This window comes from Alosa sapidissima, chromosome 15 (genome assembly GCF_018492685.1).
Source record: "Alosa sapidissima isolate fAloSap1 chromosome 15, fAloSap1.pri, whole genome shotgun sequence".
Lineage (NCBI taxonomy): Eukaryota > Metazoa > Chordata > Actinopteri > Clupeiformes > Clupeidae > Alosa > Alosa sapidissima.
This window is the reverse complement of record NC_055971.1, coordinates 14679089-14706560: the sequence shown is the minus strand read 5'-3', so window position 1 is coordinate 14706560 and position 27472 is coordinate 14679089. Positions and strand designations below refer to the sequence as shown.

Genomic DNA, 27472 nt, shown 5'->3' with positions numbered 1-27472 from the left:
TCCCAACACTACATGTTACTCCAAGTTCAACAACTTGTTGCAAACAGTGATTGGAATTATTTCTTTTAGTTACCACCTGTAAAGACCTTTGAAACATTTGTTATGATTTTTAAACCTTTTCATGAAATTATGTTTCTGCAGCAAAACCGTATCTGCAGCCATAACCGTAATAGGTACAGACACCAAATGTTCACCTTATGTCCCAAATCAGTGCATGATCTCAAGAAATGACCAAATTCCGTCCATAGGGGGCACTATAATAAGCAAATTTACATTTTTACTCACATCTCTGGAATCGTATGGAATTTTTGACATTCTTTTCATTTGTTCCTTTAGATCCCCTGCATCCAATAAACCCAGCCACACCCATTTCCATCATCCACATTTTCACACCATTTTCCAAAATGAGACTAATCTATCTCCTCCTGGACCATTGATCCAATTCCTACGAAATTCGGTACACATCATCTTCAGTCCAAGCTGAACAGGTTGCCTTTTTATTTTTGATTCGTCGCTTCGTCTGAAAGTTACGCATCAATCCACTTTTGGGATGTGGCCTATTCTATTACCTATATTGTATCTTGTAAAGGTCCAATCCTTTTCAAACTTGGTACACAGAATTAATACTACATCTTCTGGATGCACACCAAATTCCGTACAATTCGGTCAATAGGGGGCAATTACAGCCCCCACCTTCATTCTGCTAAAGGGCACTTCTTGCCATTTTGCTTGGACCCCAACAATCACCGCTTGCGGTTATATTTGCTATTGTCTAAATCTTTTATTATAGAGTTAGCATTATATAGCATTTCATCTGATGGTGAGGGAAACAAGTGCTTGTGGTTTGAAGTAGTGTTTTTGAGGTTGGGGTTTGTGTTTTCAAAAACTTTATTTGTGCTTAGTTATGGGTATAGACAGGTGGGGCACGACTATATAATAGCCTTTTTTTACTGGGGCAGGTGAAGCTGGCAATTCTTAGATCCTATTCTAAGAAAAACGATGGTCACGATGTTGCTATGACATCTATGTTTTAATCTTTGGAGGCAACAAGAATAGTCATTAAGTAAACTTTCTCCATGCTAACTGAGAATGTGACTTGGTTCAGTGTCAAGTTAACAAGGGATTAATTTCTACAAATGATTGTGTGAGGTTAGTCTTCAACTGATGAAATGGACTGAACTTTCCTCCCAATATTTTTTTCAGTGGTTTTCAAATGAGGTTTTAAATTAAGGGTTTTAAAAGTCAAAGTCAATGTAGACTTATTGGGGCTATAATGAGTGTAACTAAACATTTAGTTATTTATTTTCAATAATGCCTTTATTATAAAAAAATATAATTAAATGTTTATAAAAGTGAGTTAAAAAGGGTTGTTTTTATGTGCTTTTAATTATTAAAATTATTCTACATATTCTTCAATGTCTGACTTTCTTTGACCTTTTGCTTGGAGACTGGTCAGTACAGTAGATCCTCTGGCCCATTGGAAATGGATTCAAGTCAGTGAGGTCATAATACTTATTTTAAGCATCATGTGTGGCAAGCCAAGATGCTCTTGTTATCTAATTTGTGTTCCCAGCCTGTTCTGCATCGCCAGAAGGTTCCGTTTTATATTAGGAAAGATCAACCCTGTTCTTACATTGAGGTTACTGATAATAATAGGCCTACATGATCTGAGAATTGTCATGTTATATTTTGGAGATATGAGAGTTCATGGGAGTATATGAGGTTTACAGATATGTATTATATGTTGATAATATAAATGTATCTCACAGCTGATTTGTAGAGAGATGTTGTGTTTGTAGGTTGTGTGTTTATTAGAGTGGCTTTGTCGAATGTTTACATTTTGATTGCGTGAATGTGGTTTGTTAATGTATTGTGTGTGTACTATGGTGACCATGCATGTGGATAACTGATAGCTGAAAGACGGAGGTTTGGCATATCATGTGTATTTTAATGTACAGGCCAGTCTGTGTGTGTGTTTGTGTGTCCATCTAAGCCGGGGGTGTTTGGCTGACTGCTTAGTACTGCTTTGCGGACATGTGTGTGTGTGTGTGTGTGTTTGTGTGCGTGTGAGTGAGTGTGTATGTCTGTGTCTGTGTGTGTGAGAGAGAGGTGAGCAGGGCCCTGCTGAAGGTGTCGTGAGTGAGGCTCGCTTCATCTCTGGCACAGCTTGCTCACCCCGGGCGCCGCCGAATGCGCACCTCTCCCAGTCGCAGACGTGTCGCAGACACCTGTCTGGCCGACGAGAGGCAGCCATAAATTATTTTACATACGGGCGCACCGCTGCGAGGCAGAGTTATTTCTTGATCAGACGCAGCGTGCAGGCGACTTCCCCTCCGAGCGCAAGCACAAGCAAAAGCGCTCTCGTTCCGCAAGTATGAGCGGCGGAGAGACAGACGGAGAAGGAGAGAGAGAGAGGGAGGGAGAGAAAGAGGGTGGGGGTGCCTCGGAATCCTGCTGGGGGCTTTTGGTCGAGGGGTAGCACAGCGCGACGCCGAGCAGGCACGCAGACGGCTAATCAAAAGACGAACTCTTGGACCCCATAGCGATCGGTGTTGTCATGAGTTCTCCTCCGCTGCTTCATGAAGCAAGAGTTCAGAACGCAATTGCGGCTCCACCGTCAAAGTGCCCAGCTGGAGCAAAGCTTTCTTTTTTCCTTTTTATTCCCCCCTCCTTCAGCATTTGTCAGTGCCTGGCAAGTGCATCTTGTTGGCTATTTGCCTGTGCATACGGCAAGTCAGTTAATGTGCAGTCTGCGGGTATGCATACTGGCTTTTAGCAGTGTCTGCCATGGCGGGCCGTGCATGATGAATACATACTGTAACTATTTGAGGTTGTGTACTGATGAATGGCTTCATTAAAAATGTAGTACAGTGAAAAGGAGTGTGTCCAAAGAACATTTGTCTGAGAGATTCTCAATGCATTCTCCTTAGCGTCCCTCTAGTTTAATTTTGTTTGCTTATTTATGCATTTGTTTGTTTGTTGCATTAGTAATCGCAGTGTTGCAAAACAAGCACAAAACATCTGCACTGAAAAGTGGGCCCGACGCTCTCGTCCAAGGTCTCTCTGCCTCTAGGTTTTCTGTTTAGGCATCCCGGTGATGTCGCGCCCGTCCTTGTTCTATTCTCCTGGAACGGGGATCAGAGAGCTGCTCCAGCTGTTTCAGTCAGTCATCTCGGCTCCCCAACACCTGCGCTTGACAAACGCGTGCTCCCGCTAAACGCCTACCATCTGAGCCCCTCAGAGAGAATCACCATGGGGTTATCTCCCACTCTCCTCCCAAAAACTTTTTGGCAGAGTTGCATGCATGCAAGAATGGAAAAAAAAGTATAAATTTGACTACTTTTTGGAGGTTTTTCAAGCAGACTTTTTTTTGAGTCTCCTGTGCATCAATATTGAGCAAGTGTGTTTTTTCTGTCTTTTTGTCTTTTGTCTCCTCTGACTCTTTTGTATTGTTTTAAAGATTGTGTCACAACGATTTTTTTGTTCCATTAAATGAGAAGGCAGCTCGGAATTGCGAACAGATGGCTGAGCGCACACACTTTCTATTTATTCTTTAAAGCCTGATGGTTTATGAGATGAAAATGCCCCGTTTAATAATGTATTCTTCCAAGCTCGCTGGCTGCCGAAATTTAATTATTGTCCTCAAATGAATCCGCTACCTTTTCATCACAATATAAGCCGTTTGTAAGTTGCTTGATGGAGAGACTTGAATGAGCAGGTTAGCACCTAATTAAATCTGAACACACAGTCGACTTGGGTGCCTTGAGCAGGTGTTGTGGAGAAGCACAATGTCTCGCTCTTTTTTAAAAAACATGCCAGAGATTGGAACCCTGGCCCACAGCAAAAGTATGTGCCAGGTCGTCATGTATCTGGCCAAAGCTGATGTCTCCTGAATTGATGCATGGCCCGTTTAACAATCAGATGTGGACCAGCATGACTTGCCCCTCTCTATTATCTCAGCAGAGATGAGAATGCATTTGATGAATAGGTCTGTATTAGCCATCAAATCCAGGACATGCTGTTCAAGGCCTAATCCCCATGCTGTTTGCTCAAAGGTCTGCGTGTAGTTGTTTGCAGGACCATCCATCTGTCTAATTGTCTTCATTAACTGATGCAATTAGATGCTGATTAACACTCAGCATTTGTGCTGTTCAGATGTTTGCTGTTTGATAATGCTTTCACAAAGCTTACGGTCACAAATATGCAGAATATGTTAATTAAGAAGTTCAGTTTAAAATTCGGAGTCTTAAATTAAGGGTTTCTTCTAGAGCAAGGAGTGTTTGGCATTCCAGCAGAGCTCACACTCTGAAGGGGAAGGGCAGAGATAACCCAGAGATGGTCTTTAATTGCTTCCTCAGTCTTTCCGTATTATCATTAATATACGCTCGCATTCCCAAAGCATTTGATTTCTCCTTAGGGTCTAAGGGTGCTAGAATGACCATGGCTAGATATCAGTGGACTCTGGCCGAGGTCACCTTGAGGCCTCTGATTCAGATACGCTCATCTCTTCCCTTTGTTTGTCTGATTATGTATGGTCCGAGAGCTCCGGTGCCTGGCAGTGTGCGGAGTGCAGTCGCCAGACGGGGGGGGGGGGGGGGGGGTGCAGTGGTATTTTGGAGGATGGCACCGCTGGCTTCCGTTTCTCCCACTCCACCTCGGCTCGTTTGTTCTAATCACCTGCCCCAGCACCCAGGCCCTCGGAGGGCTCCGCTTGCCTTAAATGTATTCCTGCTGCTCATCCTCTCTTAAACCCCTCTATTGAAAGGGGGAAGAAAGGGCGGCAGGGAGAGAGTGTGTGTGTGTGTGTGTGTGTGTGGAGTGGACTCCCCTCTGTGGATGTCCTGTCAGGCGAAGGAAGTGATGGTCCGGCGCCGTTTGCATGACTCGCCACAAAAACCCCCCAGCTCCAACGACTTTGGCGTGGAGGTGGGAAAGTACTGCCGCTGCGAAATCCATCTACTATTTGAGCCCATCATGATTGGCCCGAGGGCATTTTCAGTGCGGGCCGGGAAGTGGCCAACCTCTGTTCAGCATGACGCCCCTTAATTCAGCCGGTTCCCTGAATGTTGGCACCCCTCCTGGAGGGTCCGGGTAGGGTGCAGCGTTGATGGGGTAGATAGGCAGTAGATGGAAAATGGCACGGGGCATGGCAGGGGTAGCACTAGAGAGAGAGAGGGCATGTGGGGTAGTGGGAAGTAGTGGGCAGAGGGGTGGGGGGTGGTGCGGGGGGGTTGGTGTTGAATCTGATCTATACTCCAGCTGGCAAAGAGAGCCTAAGTGAGATAAATTGCAAAGCAGCTTGATGTTTTTTTTTTCTTTAGTTTTTTCTTCTTCTCTGCACCCCCTTGCTAGTCGGAGAGCAGCAGGAGCCAGCTGAAAGGTCCGCTCCAGTGAAGTGAGAGGGGGGGGGGGGGGGGGGGGGGTCGGCGCTGTGGTGGGCAGTGAGGGTGTTGGAGGGCAGCTGCTGGAGGCTCTGGGGAGCCCCTCCCTGTATCGCTGTGAATTACAGCCTGGCAGACGGCATCCTCACTGCCGCATTAGCACCGGACAATAGTCTCAAACTTTCACATGGGTTTTTTGTTTAATCCTCTATTGATACAATTCTAAAGTTTAAAGTTGGACGCCGGGGTTGGGGTTGTATTTTACAAATTACACCCTACGATGAAATGTTTTATTAAAGGCCTTCATGTATTATTTAACAGACAAACAGAGAAGAAGCACACATGAATTCCTATTTGAACTTGTTTATTTGCTGTAGGAGTAACCTTTAACTAAGCATATTGGCCCACAAACATTCAAGTGGAGCCATCTCCCATCGGCTGCAGCAGTAGTCTACGTAGTTTTTTTTTTATTCATTCATTTTTCATTCATTCATTCATTCATTCATTCATTCATGCATTGTTGAAATGGAAGCTCCGGGGCCCGACGAACACGTAGCTAAAAAGCAAAAACGTCTCTGCAGGTACCGGGAGGAATGGGTAGGGAAATACCCCTGGATTACTACATTTGAACATGATGCAAACAAAGTGTTTTGCAGTGTATAGGAAGGAGTTTTTATTTCACACATAACTAACAGCAAACCTGTACAGACTAACACTTTGGTCTCATCCTTCTTTAAACAGGAGGATGACTCCACGTAATAAAATAGGTGCTGCTGAGGTGACCTCTGTGTTCCACTGATGTTAAAGTGCAGTCAATGTGTTTGTTTTTGCATGTTTCATAATGAAATTTGAGTTCAGGATTTTAATTATTTTTTTATTTGTATTTTGGGTTTACATGACAGACCCTGACCCACCCCCCGCCACCCTAGCATAGTCTGCAGTGGAGAGGCCTCCTCTGCTTCTCCGTTGCTGCTCATCTATCTTTTACTGACGCCACAGCCCCCAGCCTCCCTGCTGGACCTCACCTGAATCTTTATGAATGAATGCTCTATTATGGACCCCCTCAGATCCTAGTGCAAGCCTTGGGAACACATATGTGGACACTTTCTTTATTCTCTCTCTCTCTCGCTCTTTCACTCTCTCACCCTCTCGCTGATGCCCCCCCCTCTCTCTCACACACACACACACACACACACACACACACACACACACACACACACTACATCTCTACCTGTCTCCATTCTTTATTAAGCTATCTTTTTATATAGTAGTCAGTTTGTCTGTCTGTCCACATGTTTTTGTACACCCTTGGACTTCTGTCCATCTGTCTCTACCTATCTCTGTCTTTCATTGGTGTACTTCTGTCCATCTGTCTCTACATATCTCTATCTCTCATTGTTGTACGAATTCTCAAGTCTTCTCTTCCAGCTGTCTTTCTTTTTTGTTCTGTGTATGTTTTTTATTCTCTCACTCTCTCTCTCTCAGCTCTGTTCTCTGTATAACCATCATATTTCTGTTTTTTGTGCGTCTTTTTATTCAGACAGTTTCTCTCTCTCTCTCTCTCTGTATATCTGTCTCTCTCTCTCTCTCTCACTGGTCTTCGTCTGGTTATGTTTTGAAGGTCCGGGCTGCTTCAAAAGCAGCTGCATCTTCTTGAGGAGGCCGAGGGGGGCTTTGATCGGTTCACGCAGAGCTACACCAGCTTTGGCGCTCAGCGTCAGCCTGACAACAGCCTGATCTTTAAGGAGTGGGCGCCTGCCGCCGAAGCCCTCTTCCTCACCGGAGACTTCAGTGAGTAGTCCCACAGATCAATAAATCAAGAAATAAATAAACCAGGAATGGCAATGTGATGTCTTGCTAGTTGGTTGGTTGGTTATTATTTAGGGTAATAAATAAATAAGGGGAAAATAGAAAATTGTCACCTCTATTTTGAAGGGGTCTAGGGCTGGTGAATGGTTTTCTGAATCAGTGAAAGAGGGGAAAGGGGGGGGGGGCCCTAATAGTGGTCAGACCCATGTGCCATTTGTCTGTGAAGCTGGCTGTGGAATAAGGACACCAAATCTCATGAATTTCAAGGTCTAAATACAGCCTGTACTGTGAATGTGATGGTGCCCATGGAGTGATCTGTCTAGCTCACGGAATGTAGTGAGCTAGTGAGCTGAGTGTTATGAGAACGAAATGGATTTGTGTTATTGCTACTACTGCCATAGGAGGTGGGAAGACTGTATTTATATTTTCTTTTTTAAGAAATGTAATCCAGGGGAAGTGGAAACAACATAAAACAACATGTGAACAGTCCTCAGTTGAGGCCCCTTTCCATCAAATTTAGGATGCTAGAAGGTCACTCACCGATCACACTCTCAAGGTTGTACAGAGAAAGGCTCTGAAAGTTGAAGTGATTGTTGTGTCAGGAGTTACAGTATGATTGAAAGACAAAGTCCTGCCAGGTCTGACAGTTTTCACATCTACCATGACTTCTTAACTGTCTCTCCAAAGCAAGTGTCCGTGGGATCGTCTGGGATGGTCATTAGGGGTCAGTGCAGAACTAAAATATAGTCCACTCCAGTGTTATCTGGCCTGTTTTGGATTGCCATGGGGGTGTTATACTTAAGGAGGGTTCATCCCTTTCCCAACAGAACTATATGGGAAAACATATAGGTTCATTATGCATTCTGTATACTCTAAGTGTATGTACTGTATTTAGCATATGGCTTATTGAACTGACCCTCTGAATCTGCATCATAATGCTTTAATGTTTACATTTTGAGGATATTTAAATTTATCACAGATGGATTCCTTAATTCCTCTGGTATGTTTTCAGTTGCGAGTTGACTTCAGTTCACAAGTTAATGTAAAGGCTCTAAAGCGAGATGAAAGAATGTTTTCTGCATAACGAGGAGAAGTTGGCCTTAAAAAGCACTCAGAACCAAAGTTGCATACATCACATAGTAAATTAGGACAAACAGAAGCTGGAGCCTCTGAAAAGGTTTCCTTACAAGCCTCCACCATCTTAATTTATTGCCCTTCCAGACGTAGGTACATAAGTACAGTAGTTCATTCAGCTCTTCAGCCATGTAGCTTTTATAGCCTATTTTCAAGTCATAGATTCATCAAATTCATCCAGCTCTTCCTGTCATTAACTGATTGAAAATAACTGCCTAATTGCCTGGAAGATGTTATCTTATTTGATTGGCTTCTTTCATATGACACAACAGTGAGTTCCAATTCTCCCTTTGCATTCCATGTTTTGAAATGATGTTTGAGACAACCTTGAGTTGTGACCTCTCAGGCTATACTACTAGGGATCCAATGGGTTGACATCATATCAAAATCTTTTCTTCTGTGCTTAGTCAAGGCCAACTTTTTGATGCCTCAGTTAATGAACTTCTTTTCTTTCTAAACTGCGCATGGTATATACATCATTCTCAGTATGCAGCAACTTGAAATGCCTTTCAAGTCTCAGGGTTCTTCCTTTTTTTTTAAATCTTTTGCGGCTCTGAAGTGTCAGAAATCTCAGTAAACAAACATCTCCACGGTGCCGAAACAGTCATGCAAAAAAGGCAAGGCTTCCTCATCCGCATTCAGGCAATTCTCCCTGAATAGGCTAATAGATGTGTTCAGGGCCTTGATTAAGTGCAGCCCGCCACGAAGCCCTTGCCTCTGAATTGATCTTAAATACTGAACACTCCTTAGTCGAAATTTCACCAGAGGCTGCTGTAAATGTTAAGTGTAGGTGGCATATGACACAGTTCTTTGAAGTTGCCACTAACCTCAAATAAATGTAGACAAGAGAACTCCATATTCTATTGGTCGGTATAGTTGGATGTGAGAGCAGCAACCTAACCACTAAATCATGTAGTAAGTAATTGGTTCTATTGGATAGGGATTGTGTACAGCTAGCCAGTCATTACTCCAAAGCAAGGCCTAGCTGATACTAGACATCTGGTTTGCAGTAAGCAAGTACTGTAAGTACATGCTAAAATAATAAAAGAAAGAAAGAAAATGATAATGACTAAATTATTCTGGATGATTTTAGTTTGCTTTACCATTGGACTAATTGACACTCTAATTGTGTGCAGTACTCCACAGAGCCATGAGATGTCAGATTTTATGTTTTGATACAGATAGGCAGTATCTGTATTCATTAGTATCAAAACGAAATGAAAAGAGATTTAATCTGGAAACTATTTAGAATGCATGTCAAAGATGTGTTTCCTTGTTTATTTGTTTAGATGAATGGAACAAATTTTCCCACCCCTACACCCAGAAAGACTATGGGAAATGGCAGTTGCATTTACCACCAAAAGAAGACAACACACCTGCCATTGCCCATGGATCCAAACTGAAGGTACGATGTTCAACAAATCAGACAATGTTGTGGCACTTTCTTCTGGCCTGCCTACATTGGTGACGACACCTTCACATTCCTGTGTTGGCAGTTGGTATGTAGCGGAAGGTTTTTAAGTGTGTATTTAGCTGTTAACATTTAAGCTCAAAGCCTTCAGATTAACCATTAGTGCGCATATTAATCGCTTTCAGGTCAAAGTCAATTGCTTTCCTTTGGGAGAAATATGCTATTGTTTTCAGTCTTGAGTGTGTCTCTTTGTCATTAAATCTCACCTCACCCTGATCCTGCGGGGCACTGAGTGCCATGCCGCTCGACACGAGACTAGCCACGATGGCGGCGCGCCTTAGAGGAAGATAAAAGAGCTCTCATAATCCGTCGTCTGCCTGATGACTCCTGGCTGGAAAACGCCATCCGGTAGTGCCGTGCCGGCGGCGGCAGCGGAGGTTGCCAGGAAAGAAAGAGAAAAAAAAACGGCATGGGGATGGATGGCACGGCGATGCCACCCGCGCAGGGACCGGGTCACACGCGCAGGCTGGCAGGGGCTCATTGTTAGGCGAGGTCAGTCAGGGGATGATAAGGAGCAGATGGAGTGGTTGGCAGCTGATGTCGAGCCCCCAGCTTGCCCCAGCCCTGCACTCTCCTACCTGCCCGTCCCTCCCTCTCCCCCTCCCGGGCGGGTGGGGTGGATGTGTGCGCTGTGGGGGCCGAAGCCTCCGCCGAGTGGCCCGTCTGGAGGTGACGGCTGAGGCGTTGTGCCGGGGGCTTGTTAATGCGAGCGCGCGGCACCATCCCTCTTTCGCGGGACTGACGGTGAGGGCTTGCCTGTGCCGGGGAAAGAGGCAGGTGACCGTAAGGTCTTAATTAGCGTTGATGGAGCTGAACCAAGGGCACAGCGCTAGCCACGGATGCCTAGAAGTGGAGATGAAGCCCTACTGGGACCTGACATGCTGAAAGAATGCATGCATGTGCAGGGGCACATATGGCAGGGTACTACATGTCAAGCGACAGTCTCACCTAGACAGCGCGTAATATTGTTAGATAGGATAGATAGATAGGCACAGACGTTACATTAAGAATGTGTACAAGCATTGTGTCATATGTATTTGTTATATTGTATTGTATAGTTGTTCTAAAAATATTTGAATACAATGTTATTATAGCATAAGGCTGTAATTATAAAATGATGTGTTATTTCAGTTATTTAGATAGATGATGATGATGTCTTGCTGATCAGTGCCAGATCACTACACCTGTTATGTGGGGTAGTTAGTATTTTTAGCAGGTGCATCTGCTTTCAGCCATAAACCTGCCATCAAAAATGACTTCATATCACCAGTGGAGGCTTTGCCCTTTTCATTTTCAAAGTCACTGACAAAAACTGATGATGGAAGTGCTTCTTGCACTTTAAAAGACTGACTGTGACTGTCAAGACAGTGTGGCATGTTTTCAAAAATGCTGTTTATTCAGCACGTTCCACTTCGAATGTAATTGGACTCGAAAATATGCGTGGACGCATGTCCTAACTTTGACATATCCATTATGCATTTTTTCCCCCTGCAATGCAGATAAACTGCGCAGTGTGAATGCAACACAACAGATACGTCTGTCTGGGGCTGCTCACCCAAAACAGGTGGGCTTCAGGCTGTCATTGAAGTCCACCTGTTCTCACGCATGGTCAGTAGCCCATGTGCTAGAGCAATGATGGACTGGTTTTGGCTGCGTTTCAGCTCCCAGTAGCCTCCAGACCAACAGACAAGTCAATGGATATACACGTTAAGGCAGTGGAGCCTGCAGGGAGTGGAAACTAAGAAAAACTTGATAAAGTTGCTTTTTTGCTGTGTCCTGATATCTAAATGAATTTACTTTATTTGAGAAAAGGGCCATTTTTTAGTTTTTCTCCTGTAGAGTCTTAAGCAAATACTGTTTCGACTCTCTTAGCAGGTTTTACACCAACAGCTGAAATTGTAATATTTGGCATAGACATTGGCAACCACTTTGGAAGACACCATGTTGCCCTCATAATTTCTTACCACAGGCAAACATTGTGAATGTCTGCAATGGCTCTGCCAAACTGATTTTTAAGTCGATGTGACCACACAAGCGCACACAAACAAACAAACAAATAAATAGATAGAAGTGATAGATAGAAGTGTCCCCGCACTCTCTCCCTCACACCCACCTGATATGTATGCATTTATCCAATTGGCTCGGCTGGCACACCTGCGAAGGTGGTCTCCCGCGTCTCTCGCCTTTCAGCATCGGGCCATTTTACTCTGGCCATTTCCCTTCTCTCCATAATTCTATCAGCTGGCGAAGGCGTCACGTCGGGGCCCTTGCTTTGTGTCTTTCTGTGGAGTGTGGCGATAACGAGTTGTGAGCGCAGCAGGTCGCCAGGGCTGTGGGCCTTGTGGTGGGGTAGGCTTGGGTGGGGGGTTGTGGGTGGTGGGGAGGGTATATGAGGGGATGATCGTTACCTCATGGCGGTGGTCAAAATAAGCCTGCCGCTTTGGAAATGACTGTGCTCATTTGCGCCAGCGACTGGAGGGGCGCGAGTGTGACATTTGTGAACTCGCACTGTGAGGCGCTCTCTCTCACATCGATTATTTTATTTTATTTTATTATTTTTTTCATTTCTCCCCCAGCGGCCCTCCTCAGCTCCATGCTGGGTTTCTCTCTTTCTCTCTGGCTGTCTCTCTATCCCTTCCTCTCTCTCTCTATAACCTCTCTCTCTCTCTTTCTTTTCCCGTCTGTCTTTTTCTATCGTTCTTTCTGGCTCTGCTCACGTCTCTGTAATTCATTCTCTCTAACATCTCTTTGTCCTCATTTGTCCCCCTCCCCATTCTGGACTTCCTCTCTTTGCACTCATTTATCCAATTCCCTCTCCATTTCTCTCTGCCTTCATTTCATTTTATCTGGTCCTCTCTTTATTTTTGTCTTTCTCTCTCTCTCTCTCCCTCTCTCTCTCTCTCTCTCTCTCTCTCTCTCACACACTTTTTGTCTTTCTTTCTCTAACTTTCTAATTTTCTTTCTCTCATAGACCTGTTAGTTACAGCTGATAACTGATAACTCCAGTTGGAACATATCACTTCTAACAAAGACGGTTGAAATTAGTTCACAATTCTTTCAACTTTCGACTCTGGCAATTTGTTATTTGTTCTGTAAAGAACTATAGCACACTGCCTCTGTTTGAAGTCAGTGAGGGGAGCAATGTCAGAGGCACCGGCAGATAAAAAAAAAAAATTCCGAAGCTCGACAACAAATGGGCCTTTTGAAATTGATTTGATTTGTGCTCATGTCCGACGGCATTGCTGAGCTGGTAGTGTGATCGCATGTCATTTTTCTGAAAATAAACAGCAATAACAAAGCCATAAATAACTTTTTGGCAATATAACATTGGGGATTAAATGACCCTTTCCGTTTATGATCAATGGCTTCAGGAATCCTCCATCTGAGGATGCCTCTCGGGCAGGTCTTGCACGAGGCGTCTCGTCTGTCAAAGGGGAGAGAGGCTAGCGGAGCAGAAGATCCGGCTGACATGATGAATTCGCTCCCTCAAAAAAAGGGGCCTTTCAGTTCAGTTGTGGCGTCTCATGGAAAAAAAAAGTTATTTCACATCTTTTGACATCTGTGCTAAGTGGGGGGGAATTTAAAGTTTTGTCCGTCGTACAAGCAAAAGTGCTAACACGCACATGCACGCACACGCACACACAGACACACACACACACACACACACACACACACACACACACATATACACACACACACACACACAAACAGAAAACCAATCACAATCACTCACCTTTTATTGTATGTGAGAGACGTGACCTTTACGGTTCATTCGTCAGCTAGGTAAGACTGATACACCTTGGAAGTGTTATTGATTTCTGGTATTTGCAAAGCAGTTTGTGATGAAATGGCAGGGGAAATACCCTTTTTTTGTTGCCCTATAGGTGTAAGTGAGGAACTGTTGACTGACTGTCACTCTCCACAAGATGCCTCTGATAATATCTGTGTGCCTCTGCTTATCCCTAACCTTGTTGTGATTCTTTCTTTTTCTTTTTTTTTACACCTTCCTGTCAAACCTCTCATTGTAACCTTGGTGTGAATTTTACTCTAAAGCCCCGGAATATCAAAGAGTATAGTTGCCCCGGAAAAAAGTGAAGGAAGGAAAAAAAGAACCATACCATCACCCGGCTGCCACTCTCGGGGAATTTATTCATTGTGGAAGGTGGGGTGATTGACAGCTGGCTCGCAGAGGGAAGTCAGTGAGGTGTATACCTGGGCTTTTAGTTGAGGAGTCACTGGGTTAGGACGCAGGGTTCAAACGTGGCTCTGCTAGGGTTCAGGAACCTCCTGCAAGGACGTGGTGGAGGATTTTGTTCAGGAAGGATTCAGGTGTCAATATACAGTAGCCTTTGCTGAATTTATTTATTTTCACTATAACATGCTTTTGCTAGAATGAATATCCTAAATTTGTGTTTAAGATGAGACCTGACGGGTAGTGTGCCCTTTACCATTTGGAAATGTCTTAAAATGAAGTTACATATTCATGCTAAATGGAAATATAGAAATTAACTTCTATATTGGTGAAGGTCAAACTCTATTACATTTTCTGATGAGCTATGAGGGTTATGTATTGCAATGATTAGCAATGATAATTTGTTCATCATCAGAATTAACATGTCTTCATTCATTTTGGGTAATTATATATACATGTAATGAATATAATTAATTACATTTACAGTAATTGTGTATAAGGCACAGGACAGTGTATGGAAGTTGAAAAAACAAACCCATATTAATACCATATTAATATTATATTAAGCGTCCCTGTGTATTAACCTCATAGCTGAAGAATTGAATTTTGCAAAATCAATGTATAAACCGTGGCTAATAGTTGGGAAATTACGGTAAGGCAAGGCAAGGCAAGGCAAGGCAATTTATTTATATAGTGCATTTCATACCCCAGGTAGACACAATGTGCTTTACATAGCTCGGGCATTACCTCAAATAAAAGTAAGCAGGTATAAAACATATCACAAATATATCACAGTAGTGAAATAAGTAAAAATAATAAAAGCAATAAAATAGTAGAATTAGAAAAAACAATAAAAGCAATACAAATAAATGAAAAACAGGAAAAAGCCATAGAGAAGAGGGTGGTCTTCAATTGGGTTTTAAAAGTGGCAATGGTTGGAGCAGTCTTAATATGCTCAGGGAGTTTGTTCCATATCTGGACTGCATGGTGGCTGAAAGCAGCTTCACCCTGTTTGGTGCGAGTAGAAGGTATGCATAATACCTGGCTGTTCTGTGATCTAAGAAGTCTGTGGGGGATGTAAAATTTAAACATGTCTGATATATATGTTGGCCCCATCCCATGCAGTGCTTTAAAAACCAGTAGCAGTACTTTAAAATCTATCCTAAAAGAAACTGGTAGCCAATGCAGGGACTTAAGTATGGGGGTGATATGTTCTCTTCTGCTTGTCTTTGTTAGGACTCGTGCTGCAGCGTTTTGAACTAATTGAAGCTGTCTAATTGTCTTTTTTGGAAGTCCTGTGAAGAGCCCGTTGCAATAGTCCAGCCGGCTTGAGATAAAAGCATGGACAAGCTTTTCCAGGTCAGACTGGGACATAAGGTCTCTCAGCTTGGCAATGTTTTTCAGGTGATAAAATGATGTCTTGGTTACAGCTCTCATGTGATAATCAAAGTTGAGGTCACTATCAATTATGACTCCAAGGTTTCTGACTTTAGTCTTAACTTCAAGCCCTTACATTTACATTGATTCATTTAGTTGATGCATTTATCCAAAGTGCCTTAGGCCAGTGAAGAATTAATCACAAATGTGATTGCTGGTGATGGTAAGAGATGTTAGGAGGAGTTTAGATGCCTCACTTTCATTGAGAAGTGTGAATGATGGAAAACAACATGGCGAGGGAGAATGAGGGTCCCCACAGAGGGTGGTGAGGACAGCAGAACGTACCACCAGGTGTACACTACCCAACCTTTGGGACATTTACACCAGGAGATGGCCAAAATCATCATCAGAGATCATCCCAGTCATCCCATCAATAACATCTCTTGGGTGCTACGGTCTGGGAAATGTTACCGTTGCCTGAGTATTGAGAGACTGAGAAAAAGCTTCTATCCACGGTCTAGCCACATATTTATTTTCTATAATTGAATGTGATAAATAAAATTTGATTTGATGTGAATTTTTGTTTACATCATGGCTTGTAAGACTCAGAAGATGCACACCACCACAACCATCCTGCTTCCATGTCCTCCATATCTTTGGTGTACAGTATGTGTGTGTCTGTGTGTCTGTGTGTCTGTGTGTCTGTGTGTCTGTGTGTGTGTCTGTGTGTGCTCTGAATGCCCTTGCTCTCTGGCTGAACTTTTCTCCCCCCTGCCCACGCTGGGCCGGATGGGCAGAGGATGCTCTTTCTGCGGACGCCACCGGCCCAATCCCCCCCCTGACCCCCACCCCTCCTCCTCTCTTCTCCCTGGTGCCCGCTGCCGGTGCCCTTGCCACTGCGCCGCTCATTTGTCTTTCCTCTCCCAGGTGGTGGTGCACACCAAAGAAGGCGAGAGGCTCTACCGGATCTCACCTTGGGCCAAGTACGTGATCCAGAGCAAGGAGTCCGTCATCTACGACTGGGTGCACTGGGACCCCCCGCAGCCTTACCGGGTAGGTGGCAAAGGGTTCCCTCCGCAGGGATGAGCAGGGTTGAAGCCCCTGAAAAAAGAGGCCAAAGGGACTGTTTGTGTGTGTGTGTGTGTGTGTGTGTGTGTGTGTGTGTGTGTGTGTGTGTGTGTGTGTGTGTGTGTGCGCGTGCCCTTGGGGAACTTGCTCTGTTTGTGTGTGTGTGTCTGTGTGTGTGTCTGTGTCTGTGTTTGTTTTCATCCTTACCTACAGTACAAATACAACATCCTCCTCACTAACTTCAAATATGTTTGTGTTTGTGACTCCCTGACAGTATGGCATACAGCCCTGCTGAAATATTTACACGCCTGCAAAGAATAAAAAGGGGCTCATTTAAGAGCTCTCTCTATATGCACACTGTGTTACACTGCAGTCACCTTGTTTACTCTCAAGGTGGTAATGAGAAGTGCTCTTCATTAAGGTGGCCATGTTTTGAAGTTTTAACTCTAGTCCATTGTTTATTTTTTTCTTTTTGTCTTCGTCTCTTGCCTTGGACGTTCGGATAATTGGCTTGCCACGTCCGCACCTTCATGTGACTTTCAAATAAGGCTTAGCCTCGACAAAAAAGCCCCCTGTATGTGGAGGACCCACCCCACTGTTGTCCTCCGTCCCATTTCATTAAGTCCTGTCTGATTTGGTAGCCACTCTTCTGGAAAGGGACGTATGGCACATATCCTGCTTTGCATGGCCCTCAAGGGAGATGGAACTCTAACCAAATTAACATTTTTTGTATCTGCTCCAAAGAAACACATCTCCTTTATTTTAACAATGACATATTACTTTCTTTCCATGTTAAGCCCTACTTTACCCTTGTTTTTTGGCAAAGGGGTACTCTAAAGTCTCTATGCTAAAGAGCGTGTGTCCACATTAAATGTACGGGGACTTTCACCACCAGGCCTGGACTGTGCTCTCAGAGCCATAACAGCAGGTGGTTATGGCATCCTGCCACAGGAGCTCTCCCTTCTCGGACTCTGCTCTGTGTTACTTGCCAATATACTATAGTTGGCTCTCTTTTGTTCGCATTTAAAAGAGCAAGACTGCCATCTTTTTGTTGCTTAGATCTTGCCGTTTGTACATGTATACTGTACCATTTAATTTTTGCCTGCTTTAAGTAGGCAGAATATTACTGAAAATTAGCAACACACATATACACACACACACACACTGTGCCAGCATATCCTATGTTCATACATTTGCCGTGTTTGTATCTGCATTTGCAGAGAGAGGGGGATGCACAAGAGGCATTAGAAGCATTGTAATCTCATGATGATGAGAGGGGCAAACTGAGGTAAATATGCTGCTTTGGCGTCTCTATATAGGCCTTCCCTTCTAACGTCCTCTCTTTCCTGTTTACCTTGCAGCACAAACATCCACGGCCGAAAAAACCCCAGAGCCTGCGGATTTACGAGTCCCATGTGGGGATTGCCTCACCAGAGGGGAAAATTGCATCTTATAGTAACTTCACAGCCAATGTGCTGCCTCGAATCAAAGACCTCGGTAAGTGTTCAAATCTCTCTCCCAACGTCACTCTCTCTCAAACGCCCCCCCCCCCCCCCCAAAAAAAAAAGCTATTTTCCTCTTTTTCTTTCTGCTGCAGGCATGTCCCACAGGTTCTTTGCACTAAAAAACCCCTGCAACTTCAGTGTTAACGCGCGACAGGTTCTGTCACCCACCAGTATGTTCCCATCATCTATATATCTGGCGCTGAATAGGCCATTGTGCACATGAATGAGGAACGATTATGAGATCTTCAGTTTTTTTTTTTTTTTTCCAGTTTTTTTTTTTCGTAGCAAGTAGTGACAAGGCCAGGTCGGCGTTGCTTAGATACACACACCAACCGGCCGTGTTTCTGTTCTCATTTTGGGGAGTGACATTGTACTGGAGCCCATGGAGGAATTTGATTTTCTCCATCTCTTCAGCCGTCCTGTTGCTTATTATTCACATACGCACACACACACACACACACACACACACACACACAGACACAGACAGACAGACAGACAGACACACACAGATAAACACACACACACACACAGATAAACACACACACACACACACACAGATATACACTCCAAAGTTGAACTTGGCTGCATCAGGTTTGTTATCCGGGCACAACACCAGCCCTCATTCAATTTTTTTATTTTTTTTTGGTGCTGTTTTGAAAGGTCTTTCTAATGCTCCGACCTGGCCAACATCCTTTTTTTGTTGTGGCCAGTACTCAGCCTTGTGAAGTGGCCCGCCATTGGAGAAGTGGACAGGCCTGCTGTCGAGTGCATTGCACCCAAGAGAGGGGTTAGGCGCGAGGTTGCCCATTTGCAGTGGCATATTTATTTCTCTCGCTTTTTTCGCCATCAGACAGTCCTCCACAACAATTACGGCTGGCTGCCTAACATCTGCTTACCGTAAAGGACGCTGATATTTCACTTTGCATGTAAACATTAATACGAACTGAATTGAATTTGAGGGAAAATCACAGCCTTGGTGCAAAAACACGTTATGTGCACATCTGTTCGAAAGGGGGAGAAAATGTTTGTAAAGTTAAAGCCACTTCTCCCTACACTTTCACAGTTAATTTTTGTTACTTTTCGGGAATGCTGTCACATTTTGCACGGCGTGCTATTTTCAATGCTTCATTAACGCAGCTCATGCCGACTTAATAGCATGGTTTCGCCCACAGCTCTGTGGCGATAACGTGCGCTCCTACCTTCTGGCTTCTGCCAACCCCCACTACACACACACACACACACACACACACTCACAAAAACGCACACACAAAAACACACACAACTCTCTCTCACACACACACAAAACACACACACACACATGTGCGCGCATGCGTGTGTGCAAAACACACACGCAAAACACACACACACACACACACAACACACACAACACACAACACACACACACAACACACACACCCAACACACACACAAAACACACACACGCACACACACACACCCCAGCCAAGAGAAGGCTCCCGTTGAGCTCCATCTCCCCTGCTTTCTGTGTTCACATGGCTCAGCAGGTAGCCCATTACTTCAGCGCAAGCGAGGTCACGGCCACCAGTCCTTGGGGATACATGTAGTTTCCCATTTGCCCATTTCACCAGGAGAAACCCAGGGTTCGATGCCACCCCCTGTGCAGAAAGAGAGCGGATTTGGCGAGCGTTTTCTGGGCCTCTAGAGACCCCCCCCCCCCACCCCCCCCAAACCCACTGTGTAATAAGTGCATTTATGCACTTGGAGAGTTGAATTTTGGGTTGCGGTGGCGTAGTGTGTTCGGTGGCAGATGTGTAGCCTGTTACATGTGCCTACATGTAAATGGCATAAATTAGGCTTTAGTTGGTTAGCCCACATTATCTTCTGTTCACCCACTCTTTTCTACTCCTTTCTGCAATGTTAAACCAGTGAACCAGGTGCGCGTTACAGAAGCCGTTTTGACTACGTCTACTAAACAGTGGTGTGTTACTTGCACTCACTGGTTTGAAGTCTACCTCCCCTGCTCTGTATCTGCTGTGGCCACTGAGGCGCTTCCCTCCCATGTGGGTCTGTGGTTGGTGGGATTGGTAGGCTGGGGGGGGTTGGAGGGGGTGCGGAGCCTGATGTCTGGCACAACAGAAGGGTAAGCTCTGACTCTGAACAGCCCATTAGAGGGGCACATAGGCACAGCGAAAGCCTGAGTGTCAAGCCACCCCCCCCCCCCCTAAAAAAAAACACACACCTAAAAACAGACAGACACACACCTAAAGACAAACGTGTGTGTATGTACACACACACACACACACATTCAAACAAACACACACACACACACACACACACACACACACACACACACACACACACACACACACACACACACACTCCTGTGACACCTAAAGATCAGGTGGGTCTGAGCCCATGAGCAACAGCAGCAGGACGCAGAGGTCCAGGCTCCCTCACCTCACCTCTCCACAATGGCTGCAATTTGCCAAGCTCTTTTCATCTTTTCCTGCACAGTGTACACACACACAATCACACTCAAACACACATATGCAAGCACCTATGCACACAATCACAAATCACAAATATGCACCCACAAACACTCACACCTGTGCATTTGAAGGTTGCAGACAGCCTTTCAGAAAGCATGTTTCCCCCCCTTTTGTCAGGGAAATATATAAATAAATATATTTGCACAATAATAGAGAGAGTGAGTGAGTGAGTGGTAAGAAAAAAACAAAGAACATAAAACAAAGGATTGGCTTTCTCTCTGGAGTTCTCCCCCACATGGGCTAGGCTTGTCAGTGTTTGCCTGGTGATAAACAGAGGACCTTCATCCAGAGCACTCACTCACTTCCCCACTTGGTTTCCGGAGACCGTGAACTCACAACGAAGAATGTGTATGTGTGTGTGTGTGTGTGTGTGTGTGTGTGTGTGTGTGTGTTGAGGTGGGGGAGTGCCTTTGGGTGGACATAAGGTCAGCAGCACCACGCACACACGCGCACACACACACACACACACACACACACACACACACACACACACACGAATGCACACACACACACAGACACACACACACACATACACACACACACACACACTCCACTTCCCACTCAAGCCATCCTGTCAAGCCTGGTGAGGAGAGTTGTAGGTGGGTGGGTGGGTGGCAGAGAGAGAGAGAGAGAGAGAGAGAGAAAGCCTTCCCTCAGTCAGACAGTCCGACACGTCCACCAGAGGGCCAGGAGATGAGCGTGTAAGAGACCAAAAAAATGACATCAAGATGAAAAAGGAACGAGTGACGGATCTTCCTGAAGGACACACAGGTGGCAAGGGTTAGCAAACTTGGCTACCTGCCCGCCTGTCTTTTTCCCCGTCTTTTTCCACGTACAAGGGCGATGCGGGGCATGAACTGCATGCTAACCCACTCCATGTTGGGAGTTCACACAGACTGCCTGTCTGTCATTGGGGCGGGCTGTTTACTTGGCCTACAGTCTTACTGACAGCAGCTATGCAATATTAAGCGACTGTGGGCACGGATGCTATGTACCAACATGCTGGGTATTGCCTCCCCTATAAAGACTTTGCTCGCTATTATCTCAACTGCACAAATGAGCTGGATATCTGGCGTGTCCGCTGCTGACAGATTAATGCTTTTAACAATGTATGATTATAGCATAATGGTCAGTTTGTGTAAATGTCAATCTACATTGGCGCTTGGTACACTGGAATATGTCTGATGGACTGCAAGCTCATGCCTTTTGAATGTCTTTTGAAGCAAACACACACACACATATACCGTACACACACACACACACACACACACAAAACACACACTCACATACACACACAAATAAACACACACACACACATACACAAACACACACTCACATACACACACAAATAAACACACGCACACACACACATTGATTGATCATATGGCATGCACTGAGAATTGTTTGGGACACGACTTTGGGTATGAAATGCCATGTAGGAATATTTTCTGCAATTTGCTGCACTTAGCACTTACGGAGAGAGCGAATGTCCCCCCATCCCGCACGAAGCGTGAGATTGACACAGTTATGATTGCTTTTCTGTCCCACCCAACGGGGGCCTTCACGTGAGGCCTCCAGTGATCCCTGGTGCAGTGGGAGCACTTTGTTATTGAACACGTCTCTCCCCTCATTCATGTCTGTGTTCCCACATATGCAGGATACAATTGTATTCAACTGATGGCAATCATGGAGCATGCCTATTATGCTAGCTTTGGTTACCAAGTCACGAGTTTCTTCGCTGCATCCAGGTAAATATCTTTACTAATTCTGTCCCATACCAAACCCTTGTTTGTCTATGTTTGTGTCTTTGTGTCTTTGTTTGTGTGTTTGTTTTTTATTTGGTCATGTATGTATGACCTAGTCGATGAGCACATGAGGGATGCTATACAGTGCACTTCTGGATTACTGCCTATTTGTGTTTTTTATTTATTTATTGTTTACAATATTTATTGTTTGCTGTAATGAGACCTAGTGGTTTTATACTCGCCATAAACTGATAGCTCCCCATGTTTGGATAACTTACCAAGTCCCTCGAATAACTTTTTTTTTTTCCTTAATCAATAGTTGTAAATAGTATTGTTTGCCTCGGCAGAGTGTAATATGAAGTGTCATTGGGCTGTGTGAAAGCAGGACCCACCACAACCAAGGGCCTTAAATCAAGCGGAGGAATTCTGACACCAGCGATAATCTTCCTGTAAACACATTTGCAGTTAATCCCAGAGAGAGAGAGAGAGAGAGAGAGAGAGAGAGAGAGAGAGAGAGAGAGAGAGAGAGAGAAGGAGAGAAGAGGGCAAAAGAGGGGAGAGAAGAGGCAAGTGGGAGAGAGAGAATAAGAAGAGTCTGGGCGAGAGAAAGAGATAGAGAGAGATGGAGGGAGAGACAGAAAGTGAGGTGATGAGAGGAGAGAGGGCAGAGGAGGGAAGAAAAGGAGTGTGGGTGAAGCCGCGGCTTGTCGGGCCCTTTTTATTTATGCGCCTCATTCCACAAGTCACTCTATCTGGCCCGGCAGAGGAGAGCCTATAGCCATGGTGTAATATATACAGGGTAATTTCATCCATGATTGATCTTACATACTCATTTAAAACCTGGAGAGTGGCCTGAATTCCAGGAAGTAGTTTAGAGGGAACCAGGGAATTTGTGTACATGTGTGTGTGTGTGTTTGTGTGTGTGTGTGTGTGTGTGTGTGTGTGTGTGGTGGTGGGGGGGGGGGGGGGGGGGGGTTATATTGTCATACGCTTGTGTTTGCTGGGGATATATGATGATCCAGTGATAAGCAGAGTGACAGTGGATACGTCTTAGAGGCAGTAACATGAGCAGACTACTCTCTCTCTCTCTCTCACACACTCTCTCTCTTTCTCTGTCTAGTATAAGTATATAGTATATGTCTCTATGGTAGGTGAGCATTGTCCATGTGATGTGTGTGTGTGTGTGTGTGTGTGTGTGCTTGCTCGCGGCATGTTTGTGTGTGTGTTTGTACGTTGTCCTTGAAGTCACACAGACTGCACCCATGCACCCAAAAACATGAACTGAGGCAGTGAATATGCATGGACAGATGCACACACATAAACCTTTACACATGCGCACACACACACACACACACACACACACACATAAACACATTAACAGACATGCACGTGCGCGCGCACACACACACACACACACACACGCGCGCGCATTAACAGACACGCACACACACACACACACACACATACAAAGGACTAGACCAAATTGATGCTGGTTCTCTCTGGGCACATTTTAATATTGACCATACAGAATAGGCCCTCACAATCAATGTAGCAATGTTTTTGGCATCAGCGTGATGAACAATGTTGCTCCTGTGACTTGATGAGAATAGATTTTCTGCGGCGGCCGTGGCTCACTGTGTTGACGAGTACGTTGTTGTCTACCTTATCTGAATTTTCACTGTTTTCTTATAATGTTGAATCTATCAGCAGCAATTCATCCTCCTGGCTAACGTAAAACCACAGGTCTCTTAAAAGCCCCTCTCAACACAGACAGAGGTTGCTACATCTCTTTGGAGTCTGTGTGTGTGTGTGTGTGTGTGTGTGTGTGTGTGTGTGTGTGTGTGTGTGTGTGTGTGTGTGTGTGTGTGTGTGTGTATGTGTCTATTTGAATATATAATGTATGTAAGTGAGATTGAGACCTTGTGTGTATATTGAGTATGTGTGTATCTGTAATGTCTGCCTGTTTTCACATGGGTCCATTGTGAGAGCCTTTGCTGCCATCAATAGTCAATATGGTACACCTGAAGAATTGATCTGTTGAAGGCAGCAGTGTGTGTGTCTTCCCCTGTTCCCCTGGTCAGTCGGTATGGCACTCCCGAGGAGTTGAAGGAGCTGATTGACGTGGCCCACTCCTTGGGCATCATCGTGCTGCTGGACGTGGTGCACAGCCATGCGTCCAAGAACACGGAGGACGGACTCAACAAGTTTGACGGCTCCGACTCCTGCTACTTCCACGCCGGGGAGAGAGGCATCAACAAGCTCTGGGACAGCCGCCTCTTCAACTACTCCAGGTGGGCCAGTGCAGACTACTGCATACAAATACACTTAATAACATAAACACACACGCACACACACACACACACACACTCTCTCTCTCAAACACACTCACACTCACACATGCAAACACACACACACACACACACACACACACACACACACACACACACACACACACACACACACACACACACACACACACACATGTGAATAAGGCTTGTCAACTGATCTAAAGTGAGAAGCACCTCGTTTGAACCTGACAAAATAAGGGGCGGGGGTGGGGAATCTGCGCCTGGGGCCCCTCCGGCTGAAACGAAAGTGTCTCATTTTTGACTGATTATATAAAATCGAAAAACTTGCTGACCGGCAGAAAGGCATTTCCCAAAGCTCCAGCACTCGGCAAGCTATACCACCCAACCCCCCCCCCCCCCCCCCCCCCCAAACACACACACACACATCCCACTCCTTGCAGGCTGAGCTCAAGTTGCTGAAATTAGCAGAAGCCGTTCCCTAATGCAACAATCTGCAATCAGCTTTTAAGCCCAACGGCGGCTCCCTCCGATTGCTTTGGGGAGCGAAACACAACCTGAGGCAGGTTGCGTGGGGGACGTGTAGATACTTTATTTAGACTTCAGAGGCGTGTGCTGAGTAACCTTGCTGTTTCTGTCTCCAAATTGGGCGCTCTTCTCTGCAAAAACAACAGCAACAAAAATCACTATTTTTGAGATGCTGGGTGACCAATGGGATTAAAGATGGTCATGATGTCATCTTGATAGTTCAGACTCAGTAAAACACAGTCAGAAGTACCACAAAAATGGCTGAATTGTTTGCATGTGTTGTGTTGCAGTTGGATATAAAAAAATGCAAATAGAAAATTGTACCAAAGTACAAATCTAGTGGATCAAATCTCAGCAGAGGCTGGTGGGAAAAGCGATAATCTTTGATGTCAAAAATGAAAATATATTTCACACATCTGACTCAAGTAAACAAAAATGTTCACCTGTCTTGCACCATGAAGCCAAACCAAAGCTCCTTTAAATGAATTCGGATGTGTCCATGTGGATTCTCATGCTCATGACTAGTGTTTTAAGGTATCTTTTTAATATTTGATTTATTTCTGAATAGTTTTACATGCTCCTGTATCATGGTGTGGGTAAACGCGCCTGCAGTCTTTTAGAGAATATATTTTAGCTGAGCTGTTTATCGAGTAGAGGTTCTATTTATGCTTCCGAGAGGAGGGAGAGTCAAAATTAAAAATCTTCTTCAGCTGGATGTTGACACACAACTTGTTTTTGTCATTAATTATTCACACAACCATTCCATTCGTTTCTTTCTACAAATGTAGTGGACATTGCTGATCGACCTCCCCACCCCAAACTTTGTGTAGAGCCACAATTCTAAAAGTTGTTGAGTTGCCTCTTGCATTTTTGTTTTCGTTTTGTTTTCATTTTGAAGTTGCTCAAAGTTTTTCAAACACGCTTCATGTTTGAAACAGCTTCCATAATAAGAGAGCTATTATACGTGCAGTCAGAGCCTCTGCAGGTCCCAGTCATTAATTAGGCAAAAGGGTGTTGTCTTGCAGTAATTACAGCACATCAGCAGTTTTGTATGTTAATAATAAAGCATTTTTCCACTTATCTGAAATAGTAGAATGCTAATGCAAAGTGCTGAGAGCAGTACTTTAATTAATTTTCTCTTTCGACACCATTGTGCCTGTTGCGTTGGATACATTAATGAAAACAACAGGCGTATTTTATGGCTATGATGGCAGAAGTTAGCATATTGCTCTGATAATAGCCTACCCACCTGTGCTTCTCCATGCTGTTTCAAATCATTACTTTCCTGGACCAGCTGTTAGTCCAATCCTTTTGCAAATTCGCTTCCTATCGAAAAAGTCAACTTCACACTTAACTTAATCTAAAAGGTGGAGAAACAACAGTGTTTGAAGTGTCGGTTCCCGGTACTTTTAGACCGGCAGCCTTTCATACATGTTTTTTTCTTTCTCCCCACTCTCATTTCACTTTTTTTTTTTTTCATTTCAAAGGGAAAAAGGTCTTAAAAGACTTTAAAGGCTTTAGCAAATTTTCCTAAACTGGGAAAAAGCAAGACTAGGGTCTTGCTCGCAGTTGAATGCCTCTCTGTGAGCCTTTCTGCTCGGCGCTCGAAGCTCCCGATAGAGAGATGTTTCTTTTATGCCTCGGGCAGTGCACTAATCTGCACCACGCTCTCATTGATATTATGGCGCAGTCTCCCGTCTCTGACGGCAATTACCTAAATGTTCAGGGTTTGGAAATCTGCTTCCTCAAGCTGAAAGTGTGGAGGTCAAGTTATTGCTTGTTTTTTTTTTTTTTTTTTTGGCTACCCCTCTTTGAATGTGTTCTCCCATTTCTTTTTTTAATGGTCTGTCGTGTCAAAATGCATTTCAGCATCTGTCCCTGTCTCGCAATCTTAACAGTGTCAAACAGAGAAATTAGAATGTGAACAAAACAGAACAGAAAACTCATAGTGTTGTGGAGGTTGGATACAGTGATAGTGTATCAATCACTGTAATTGAAAGGGTTTTCTCATTTGTTTTATTTTTTTAATTGACAGGCAAGTTTTATTGATAATCTGTATAATGTCCACCTCAGAACTGCCTGTTTACCCTCACTTATAATTAATAGTTCATAAAGTATTGGAAGTGGGAGCAGCATAGTGTAGCCCATTTAATTTGTTGATGTTGCCAACATATCCAGACTAAACTTTACCGGTAATTAAACCCTTGTGGGTTGCACTCTTAACAGAATGCTCTGTACATTTTGAAAGCATGTGTTGCTGTGTGTGTTTGTGTGTTCACTGTACATGCTTTTTACGAAAGTGATTATTTTACTTTTTTTCAGGGTTTGTCTGTGTTCAGAATTGATAAATAAATATATCATTTAACAATGGGCTCCCTCATAGCACATTTATGTTATTTGAATTCCGGCACAAATTAAGAAATACCAC

At 44.3% G+C, this 27472-nt stretch overlaps 1 protein-coding gene across 1 annotated transcript in view; it reads left to right on the top strand.

Annotated features, from left to right (window-relative positions):
• Window positions 1-27472, top strand: part of gbe1b (glucan (1,4-alpha-), branching enzyme 1b) — a 99163-nt gene that overhangs the window by 6519 nt on the left and 65172 nt on the right. The window contains exons 2-7 of the mRNA XM_042063702.1: window positions 7003-7172; window positions 9614-9729; window positions 16292-16417; window positions 17794-17929; window positions 22123-22213; window positions 24292-24501. Coding sequence (XP_041919636.1) covers window positions 7003-7172; window positions 9614-9729; window positions 16292-16417; window positions 17794-17929; window positions 22123-22213; window positions 24292-24501 — 849 coding nt within the window. The remainder of the gene's footprint in view (window positions 1-7002; window positions 7173-9613; window positions 9730-16291; window positions 16418-17793; window positions 17930-22122; window positions 22214-24291; window positions 24502-27472) is intronic.